At 35.4% G+C, this 10,871-nt stretch overlaps 1 protein-coding gene across 1 annotated transcript in view; it reads left to right on the plus strand.

Annotated features, from left to right (window-relative positions):
• The window catches only part of LOC105463406 (anaphase promoting complex subunit 10), a 287,195-nt gene extending 282,468 nt beyond the window's left edge, over positions 1-4,727 (plus strand). Inside the window, exon 5 of the mRNA XM_071092978.1 lies at positions 4,547-4,727. Coding sequence (XP_070949079.1) covers positions 4,547-4,639 — 93 coding nt within the window. The 3' untranslated portion in view covers positions 4,640-4,727. The remainder of the gene's footprint in view (positions 1-4,546) is intronic.
• Positions 4,728-10,871: the final 6,144 nt, after the last annotated feature.

The following is a 10,871-nucleotide window of genomic DNA, read 5'->3' on the forward strand; positions in this document are numbered from 1 at the left end:
AGGTTACATGGGAGCCAGGGACCCACTTGAGGAGGCAGTCTTTTCATTCTCAGAGCTCAAACACCATGCTGGGAGAACCACTGCTCTCTTCAGAGCTGTCAGACAGGGATGTTTAAGTCTGCAGAAGTTTCTGCTGCCTTTTGTTCCACTATGCCCTGCCTCCAGAGGTGGGGTTTACAGAGGTAGCAGGTCTTTCAGAGCTGCAGTGGGTTCTGCCTAGTTCGAACTTCCCGGCTGCTTTGTTTACCTACTTAAGCCTCAGCAATGGTGGATGTCCCTCCCTCTGCCAGGCTGCTGTCTCACAGGTTGATCTCAGACTGCTGCACTAGCAGTTATGAAGGCTCCATGGGCATGTGACCCACTGAGCCAGGCGTGGGATATAATCTCCTGGTGTGCCATTTGCTAAGACCATTGGAAAAGCACAGTATTTGGGTGGGAGTGTCCCGATTTTCCAGGTACAGTCTGTGACGGCTTCCCTTGGCTAGGAAGGGAAAATCCCCTGACCCCTTGCACATTCTGGGTGAGGCTATGCCCTGCCCTTCTTCAGCTCACCCTCCATGGGCTGCACCCACTGTCCAACCAGTTGCAATGAGATGAACGGGGATACCTCAGTTGGAAATGCAGAAATCCCTGTCTTCTGCATCAATCATGCTGGGAGCTGCAAACTGGAGCTGTTCCTATTCGACCATCTTGGAAAGAACTTCTCTAGCTATAGGTATTTTTTAACAGTTTTGTGGAAAAAGCTTCGTGAAACTGATCTGAGCAATAGCTTTCTGAATATGACCCCCAAAGCACAGGACACAAAACAAAAATAAAAGAATGGAATTCTGTCATACTAAAAAAGTTTTGCACAGCAAAACAAAGGGACAAATAGACACACACGTGTGCACACACACATACACATCAAACAAGAGTGAAGCTACAATCTACAAAATGAAAGAAAATATTTCAAAACCATACATCTGAAAAGGGGTAAATATTAAAAATATATAACGGTCTTAAAGAATGCAATAGCAAGAAAGCAAATAACCCAATTTAAAATGGTCATACAACCTGAATAGACATTTCTCAAAAGAAGGCATACAAATGGCCAACAGATATATTTTAAAAAGCTCATCAGCAGGGAAATGTAAATTGAAACCACAATGAGATATCACCTCATACATGTTAGGGTGCTACTATCAAAAAGACAAGAGACAACAAGTGTTTGTGGTAATGTAGAGAAAAGGGAATCTGTGTGCACTGAGGGTAGGAATATAAATTATTAGAGCCATGATGGAAAACAGTATGGAGATTCCTCAAAAAATTTAAAACAGGGCTATCATAAAATCCAGCAATCTTGCTTCTGAGTATGTATCCAAAGGAAATAAAATCAGTATGTTGAAGAGATGACCACACTCTCGTGTTCATTGCAGCATTATTCACAATAGCCATGATATAGAATCAACAGATTAATTGATAAAGAAAAGGTGGTATATATAAAAAATGAAATGCTATTCCGTCTCAAAAAAGAAGGAAATTCTGTCATTTGCAGCAACACAAATGAACCTGGAGGACATTAGGTTAAGTGAAGTAAGCCAGTCATGAAGGAACAAATGACACATTATCTCATTTATATGTGGAATCTAAAAAGGTCAAACTCATAGAAGCAGAGAGTAGAATGGTGGTTATCAGGGGCTGGGTGGGAGGGCGGATAGGGAGATATGGTTTAAAGATTAAAAGTTTTAGTTTTATAGGATAAACTCTGGAGATCTATTATATAGCATGGTAAGTATAGTTAATAATAATGTATTGTATACTTGAGAATTGCTAAGAGAGTAGATCTTAAATGTTCATCACACACACATGATAACTGTGAGTTGATGAATATATTAGCTTGACTGTGCTAATCATTTCACAGTGCATACATATATCAAAACATCAATTTACATTATAATAGATACAATTTTTATTTGTCAGTTATATCAATAAATCTGGAAAAATGATAGAATATATTCACAAATTGATAATTATCTCTGAAGTGATTATATAAATGCTAGTTACAATAACCTCTTCTGTGTTTTAGGTTTATTCATAAAAATAGTGGTCTCTTTTAAAATGCTCCTCCAAGAAACATGCATAAAACTCTCATTATTTGCATATGACTTTGTGTACTTAAAATAGACTAAATCATCCACTTTTGGGGCTATCAAGCTAAGAGTTTGTTATTGATACTGCTGATACTGTTATTGATACTGCTGATATTGTCACTGATACTACTGACACTGATTATTATTAATCATATTGATATTACTGGTCCAGTAGAATCAATAACAAACTTTTAGCTTGGTAACTGTATTATATGAATATATTCTACTTTTCAAAAATTAAGACATTACAGATAAAACTAAAATTTTCTTTGATCAACACTCTCAAATTCAGGTCCTTTTCCTTCTCCTAATTAATGACTATTATTGTATTTAGCATGAATATTTTCATATTTTTAAAAATATTTTTCATAGATATATATGCCCTTGTGAAATTCACAATGTTGTTTTTATGTTTGCCTTTGTTTTTATCATAAATGGTTTCATATTATATGTATCTTCCTGTAATTTGCTAATTTTGCCTAACAGTATTTTGAGACCCATCTATTTTAATACATAAAGTTCATACTTATTTTATTTAATTGGGTCTATAATATTTTATTTTATAAATATTTGATGTTTTGCCAGGCATGGTGGCTCACACCTATAAGCCCAACACTTTGGGAGGCTGAGGTGGGAAGATCACTCAGAGTTCAAGACCAGCCTGGGAAACACAACAAGACCCTGTCTCTATAAAAACTAAAAAAAAAAATTAGCCAGGTATGGTGGTGTGCACCTGTAGTCCCTGCTACTTGGGAGACTGATGCAGGAGGATTGCTTGAGCCCAAGAGTTCAAGGTTGCAGTGAGCTATGATCAAACTACTGTACTCCAGCCTAGGTGACAGAGAGACCCTGTCTATAGAGAAAAAATAATTTTTTTTATTGTATAATGTTATAATGTAGGGGCCAAATGTTCAAACCATCTAGGTTCAAATAGAAGCTCTATCACTTTGTGTGGCCTTGGGAAAGTTACTTAACCAAGGTGTGCTTCAGTTTCTCATCTATAAGGTGGAGATAGTAGTGTCTAGCTCATGTTATTATTTTGCTGTAAGAAGTCAATGTTTTTTTTTTTTGTTTTTTTTTTTTTTTGAGATGAAGTTTCACTCTTGTTGCCCAGGCTGGAGTGCAATGGCGTGATCTTAGTTCACTGCAACCTCTGCCTCCTGGGTTCAAGTGATTCTCCTGCCTCAGCTTCCCAAGTAACTGGGATTATAGGAATGCAGCACCACTCCTGGCAAATTTTGTATTTTTAGTGGAGACCGGGTTTTACCATGTTGGTCAGGCTGGTCTTGAACTCCTGACCTCAAGCAATCCACCCGCCTCAGTCTCCCCCAGTGAGCCACTGTGCCTGGTTGGAGTCAATGATCTTTTAATTAAAACTCAGTAAAAATTTCTTTCATATTTACCTGCATATTTACCATTTCTGATGCTGATTACTTCATTGGGTAGTTCCAAATTTCTATCAGGTACCACTTTCTTTCTGTTTGAAGAACGTCTTTTCTTCCAGTGCAGTTCTGCTGGTGATATATTTCCTAAGCCATTGTTTGCCTGAAAAGTTTTTATTTTGCCTTCATTTTGTAACATATTTTACTGGGTGTAGAATTTTAGATTGATTTTTTTTTCAGTTTTCCAGTTTGTATAGTTTCTGACAAAAAGTGCCTTATCAGAAATGATACAACCTCTATCATTGTACTTTTGTGTGTAATATGTCTCTTTCTATGACCTTAAGATTTTCTTTATCACTGTTTTTCGAACATTGTTATAATGTGCTTTGGTAGGAATAATCTTTGTGTTATTTTGCTTGAGGTTTGTTAAACTTCTTGGACTTTTGTGTTTATAATTTTGATCAAATTTGGAAAGTTTTCATCCAGTAGTTATTCAAATATTTTTTCTGTATTTCCATCCCCTTACATTCCCTCCTACTGAGAGTATGATTATGTGTATGTTAGTGTGCTTGATAATGTCCCACAGGTCATTAGGGCCTTATTCAATGTTTTAAAAATTATCTCTTTTGTGTATTATTTTGGATAGTTTCTCTTGCTATAGCTTTTTGTTCACTAATCTTTTCTTCTGTTAATCCTATTCTGTGTATTTTTTTCATCTCTGAAAGTTCCACTTGTATCATTTTTGTCTTTCATTCTCATTATGCTGATATTTTTCTTTAAAATTTTCAGTATAATATTAATACACTTTGATTTAAAGTCTTCAATAATTTCATCGTCTGTATCATTTGTTTTTCTATCTATTGATTTTTCTTTTGCTTATCTGTAACATTTTTATGTTTGTTTTGTAGTCTGCTCAGGTTGCTATAACAAAATACCTCATAGACTGGGTAGCCTAAATAACAAACATTTATTTCTCACAGTTCTGGGGGCTGTAAAGTTCAAGATTAAGGTGCATGGTGTCTTTTTGGTTTGCAGATGGTTGCCTTCTTGCTGCATCTTCACATTGTGGAGAGAGTGAGTGAGCACTGGTCTCTTTCTCTTCTTGCAAGGACACTAATCTCATCATGAAGACTCTACTCTCACGACCTCTTCTAAACCTAATTACCTCCCAAAGGCCTCACCTCCTAATACTATCACATAAGTGGGTTTCAACATGTGAATTTGGGGGAGGAATAAACTTTCAGTTCATAATAGCTTCTTTGCACGCTTGGTCATTTTTAAATTAGATTCCACACAGTAAATTTTATATTGTTGAGTACCTGATTTCATTTTATTCCTTTAAAGAGTGTTGTAGTTTGTTTTGTCAAGCCCTTTTGGTTCTTTTAAATTTTGCTCAAGTGGGTTTAGAGCAGTCTTTAGTCCTAGGTTAGTCCCACTACTGGTGTCTAACCTTTCGGAGGTTTCTTCCAAATGTTCTGCATATTATGGAATTTCTGTACTCTGATTTGTCAACTATTCCTAGACTCATTCTGGGAATAGTTTAGCCTACTGATTTCCTGCTCTCAGTCTCAAGGAGTTTTATTTCATGGATGTGTAGGTTAGTATACTCTTCCAAACACTCCAGAAGATTCCTTTGCAGAATGTAGAGCTGTTGTTTTACAGTTTCCCCATCTTTGGAATTCTGTTCCATAAACTCTAGTCATTTTGACCTCCCTGAATTCCAATCTCTTCTCACCTCAGGAGAAAAGAAAGAGAATGTATAATCCCCTTCTTGAGCTGTGTAAAACTACCACCTGGCAGAAAGCCAGGAAAATCATAGGTTTCGTCTTGTGCGCTTCCTGCTTCTCAAGTGTCACGAGCCTATTGTTGAATATCTTAGAAGCGTTTCATATTTTGTTCAGTTTTGTGGTTATTTACAGTGGGAGGGTAATTCTCATAGCCTTTTTATGATATTTTTGTTTTCTATTACTATACTTTTTATTCATACATGTTTTATTCTTCCCGTCTTTTTCAGCTATAAAATTTTCTTGGTTCCATACTTTTGTTATATTTGTTTGAAATATATCCTATTATTCTAGTGATTGTCCTTGAATTTAATTCTTTCAAGAAGGATCTATGAATTTGGTTTACTGCACATACACTACACTAGGCTGTGTGCTGCACAACTCTAGGGAAAACCATGTACATGTACTTGGAGTTGTGCAACATTAGAGCTGGTATACATTAGGATTTTTATATATCTGATTATATTTTTATATTTTTCTTACTGTTGAATGATAGTTTGTCTGGATAGATAACTTTATGTTTCAAGTTAGATTTGAAACATAAATTTCCACTTAGACCTTTAAAGATATCACTCCATTTGTTGTATAGTTACCAATATTACTTTTGGGATATCTGACATAAATTTGATTCTGATTCTCCTTCCATTCCAGGTCATCTGTCTTTCTGGTAGCTTTTAAGATTTACTATTTATTTTTGGTGTTCTAAAATTTTGGTGCCAGGACTTGAAGTATAGCTTTTAAAAGCATCTTTTCTTGCTTGGCAATATGATGGCTTTTTCTATTTGAAGACTCATGCTAACCTTAAGTTCTGGGAATTTTTTTTTTTTCTGTTGTTACTTAAGTTCTTGCTTCTCCGACAGTTTCTATAGACTTTTGAATGTACTACTAATGTTAGTACTTCTGCATCTATTCTCCATGTCATTCAAATTTTTTTATTAAAAAAATATTTATTTTTCCATGTGCTAGAATTCCTCAGTTATACTTTCTAATTTGATTGTTCTTTAACTTTGTCCTATTGGGAGTTATCCCTTCTATAGATTTTTTAGAAAATATATTTTATTTTGAAATTATTAAAAGTGTATAGTGTTTTGAAAATGGTTCCCACACACTTTCACTAACTTTTCTTAATGTTAACATCTTACATAATACAGTACAATTATAAACCAAGAAATTAGCACTGGTACAAAATATGATACAATTATAAACTAGGAAATTAGCACTGGTACAACCCAATTAAACTAAAATACAGACCTTATTTGGTCCAAGATCTCACATTCCATTTAGTTATCATGTCTCCTTATTATCCTCCAATCTATGACCATTCTTCAATCTTTCCTTGTCTCTTATGGCCTTGATATTTTAAAAATAGCATTGCTGGAGTATAATTAACATACAATAATTTAATGTTGTACATATTTAAAATGGATAATTTGATACATTTTGGCAAATGAATATGCATCTGTGAAACTATCACCACAGTCAAGATAATGAACGTATCTATTTCTCTTCAAAGGTTTCTTGTGCTTTTTGGAATTTCTTCCTATTGTTCTCTCCACCTCATATCCCCTGGCAACCCTGATCTGCTTTTTGTCAATTTAAAAAATGATTATGATTTTATTTTTTATTTCTTTTAGAGCTGACTTCTCACTATGTTGCCCAGACTTGTCTTGACCTCCTAGCCTCAAGTGACCCATCTGCCTCAGCCCCCTGAGTAGCTGGGATTACAGACATGAGCCACCATGCTGGTTGTCATTTTATATTTGCTTTAATTTTCTAGAAATTTATGTAAGTGGAATTATACAGCAAGTGCTTCTTTTTGTCTAGCTTATTTCTCTCAGCATAATTATATTGAGGTTCATTCATGTTGCAGTTTGTATCAATAGTTCATTCCTTTTTATTGCTGAATGTTTTTTGTACAGATACATCATTAGTTTGTGAATATATATCCATCTGTTAATGGACATTGGGGTTGGTCCTAGTGTTTGGTCATTAAAATTAAAGTTGAGGCTGAGCCTCAACTCAGTTCAAACCTGTAGTCCCAGCACTTTGGGGGGCAGAAGGAGGCAGATTGCTTGAGCCCGAGAGTTCGAGACCAGCCTGGGCAACATGGCAAAACCCCATCTCTACAAAAAGTACAAAAATTAGTCAGGCATGGTGGCTTGCACCTGTAGTCCCAGCTACTCGGGCGGCTGAAGCAGGGTGATCACCTGAGCCCAGGAGGCAGAGATTGCAGTGAGCCAAGATCACACCATTACACTCCAGCCTGGGCAACAGAGGTAGACTCTGTCTCAATAAATAAATAAGTTGCCATGGACATTCCTGCACAAGTCTTTCTATGGACATATACTTTTCTTTCTCTTAAATGAATACATAGAAGTGGAATGTCTAGATCTTTTGATAGATGTGTATTTAACTATTTAAGAAAACTGCTAAACTGTTTTCTAAAGTGGTTGTACTATTTTATATTTTCTCCAGTAGTTTATGAGATTTCCTGTTTCTCCACATCCTTGCCAACACTTGGTGGGGTCAATCTTTTACATTTTAACCCTTTAAATAAGTGTATAGGGGGATGCTATTGTAGTTTAAATTTACATTTCCCTGATGACTAGAGATATTGAGCATTTTTAAAATATACTTATTTGTCACCTGTATTTCTTGGGTTGTTTGTTCAAATATTTTACCCCTTTTTTGTTGTTGTGTCATTTGTTTTCCTATAATTGAGTTTTGGGAGTTCTTTATATATCCTGGATTCAAGTACATTCTTAGTCGTATGTTTTGTAAATATTTTCTTCCAGCCTCTGGCTTGTTTTTTTCATACTCTTCACAGTGTTGTTCAGAGAGTAGAAATTTTAAATTGTGATGAAACCCAATTTATCAATTTATTTATTTATGAATTGTGCTTGAGGTGTCATATATACAAAATATTTACTTGAGCCAAAGTCATGTAGACTGTCTTTCTTTTAGGTTTTTCCTTTAGATCTGTGATCCATTGTCACTGACTTAATTTTTGCATATGGTGAAAGGTATAGATCAAAAATTCATTTTTTGTAAATATGAACATTGACTTGGCCCACCATGATTTGTCAGAAAAACTGTCTTTTGTCCACTCAATCCCCTTTATACCTTTGTTGAAAACCAATTGTCTATGTGTGGGCATTTATAGAGTTTTTTAAAATGTCAATAATTATATATTTAATTTCCAAGATCTCTAATTTTTAAATATCTGCTTCTTTTTTATTTTATTTTATTATTATTCTTTTTGAGATGGAGTCTTGCTCTGTCACCCAGGCTGGAGTGCAACGGCGCGATCTCAGCTTACTGCAACCTCTGCCTCTCAGGTTCAAGCAATTCTCCTGCCTCAGCCTCCAGAGTAACTGGGATTACAGGCACCTGCCATCATGCCTGACTAATTTTTGTCTTTTTGTGGAGATGGGGTTTGACCATGTTGGCCAGACTGGTCTTGAATTCCTGACCTCAGGTGATTCGCCTGCCTCGGCGTCCCAAAATACTGGGATTACAGGCATGAGCCACTGCACCCTGCCAATATCTACCTCTTATAGTCTTCATCTGAACATTACTTTTTCAAACTTTTCTACTTTTTAAAAACCATGTATATCAAAATTATACGTTTGTGTAGTATAAAGAATCAAATGATTCTCCAAAGCTTGTTATAGGAAAATAATAGCTGGATCCTGCCTCCCGTCTCACGTTCCTACTATTCACAAAAAAATTATTTTTTTTAGCTACTTCTTTTATTCAGTTTTTATATATCTGAATAGCATGCTGTATTGCTACTTCTCGATTCTCAGTTTAGGCATTATCCAACTTCCTTCATGGAGGATGAGGGTTTGATTATCTTTTCTCTTCCTATGCCAAATACATAGGCACGCACTTTCTATTCTCAATATAATTTCTCAGCATAGTTTTATAGTTATTTATTGCTTTGGTTATTGTAATTTTTAAGAATACTATGAAGCAACCTATGACAAATATTCATGTTCCCTGAAGTAATACCTTTCTTTTGGGTGGGGAAGGGGCAGAGGGTGTCATTTGCTTGACTTTCTAGGAATAACATGACCGGCTTCAAACATTGCTAACTGAACATCTTCAGATGTTCAGACATATTAGGTACTCTATCAGTTTCACCCTTGTGAAGAAATTTCTCTAAGCCTTTTACAGTTTCCCACATGGGCAGGTTCCTCCCTATTACTATTAAGAGAGATCATTCTAGGATCACTGCTACCATCGGTTTAGGCCTCCCTTTGACTCTGGATTTCCTGTTGCCAGAATCCTCCATCTGAGTTTACTCTTTCAGTTTGGTAGAATATAATTTCTAATAACTTCCAGAGAAAGGATTTGTGAGAGAAAAATTTACGAGTTCTTGCATGTCTAAAATACTCTTTAGTCTATTTTCACACTTGATTGATAACTTCTTTGGATATATATGTCCAGGTTGTAAATCTTCTTAATAATTTTGAAAAAATATTTCTCTACTGTCTTCTAGAGTCCATTGTTGCTTATGAAAACTCGGAGGGCATTCTAATTACTGAATTTTAATATTTGACTTGTTTTTTCCGCATCTGGAAGCTGTCAACCAAACTTCCTTGTTTTAGAACCATTCCCCTGCTTTTGTTTTTAGTGGTAACTTCCGCATTGATTTGTGAATTTCTTGGAGAATCTGTGGTGTAAACTATGTTGGTATTGGCCTTCTCCAATGGTAGCTTAGGATTTAGTTTTCTCAGACTAGTAATTTTCTCTTGTCCAGTGTTTTTCTAGCTTCAAATATTTTGTGGTCTCCTCTCCTATTTGCCCCATTCTGATGGGTCTTTGCCTTAAAAAAGTTCTGTTCCTTTAATCAGATTTCAAAATGAATCAAAAATATCTGTGCTTAATTAGCTACATTTACTCAACATTATCCTACTTGAAAATTAAAAAAATCACATATTACATATATACAGTAAAGCATATACAGCACACTAATTTTGTCTTTACAGCTTGATGAATTTTTATATAACTCTGTTGAGATATGAGATATATATTGCTGTGTAATCACTGAGTAAAGTTAGATATAAAATATTTCAAATGTCCTAGACACGTTTTTTTGTCCTGCTTTCCTATCAAGACCAATTTTCCATAGTAACCTCTTTTCTGACTTCTATCATCATCAAATATTTTTTCTTATCCTTCTAATTAATATAAAAGCAATAACTGGGCACTCTTTACTTTCTGACTTATTTTGCTCAGCATAGGGTGTGAGAAATTCCTCAATATTGTTGCATGTATTAGTAATGCAGCAGTGGGCTGAAGCTGGCTCACACAGCTTGCAGTTGTGCACATTTCTTTTCAGTGCTGCATTCTGTGACTTCATGTTCGTAACTTGAAAATGGCCATGGTGGGAGTATTTATACCACAAAAATCAGGAAATGCTACCAATCAGGACTTTTTCCCTTGCTGGAGAGGTAGTTGTTAAATGTTTACCACTGCAGTAGTTTATTCTTTTTTATTGCTGTGTGAGTATTCCCCACACAGCAATACACTAAATTTTTACACTGTTATTTATTCACGATCTTTTTGAT

The sequence above is a fragment of the Macaca nemestrina genome, chromosome 3 (assembly GCF_043159975.1).
Source record: "Macaca nemestrina isolate mMacNem1 chromosome 3, mMacNem.hap1, whole genome shotgun sequence".
Taxonomy (NCBI): domain Eukaryota; kingdom Metazoa; phylum Chordata; class Mammalia; order Primates; family Cercopithecidae; genus Macaca; species Macaca nemestrina.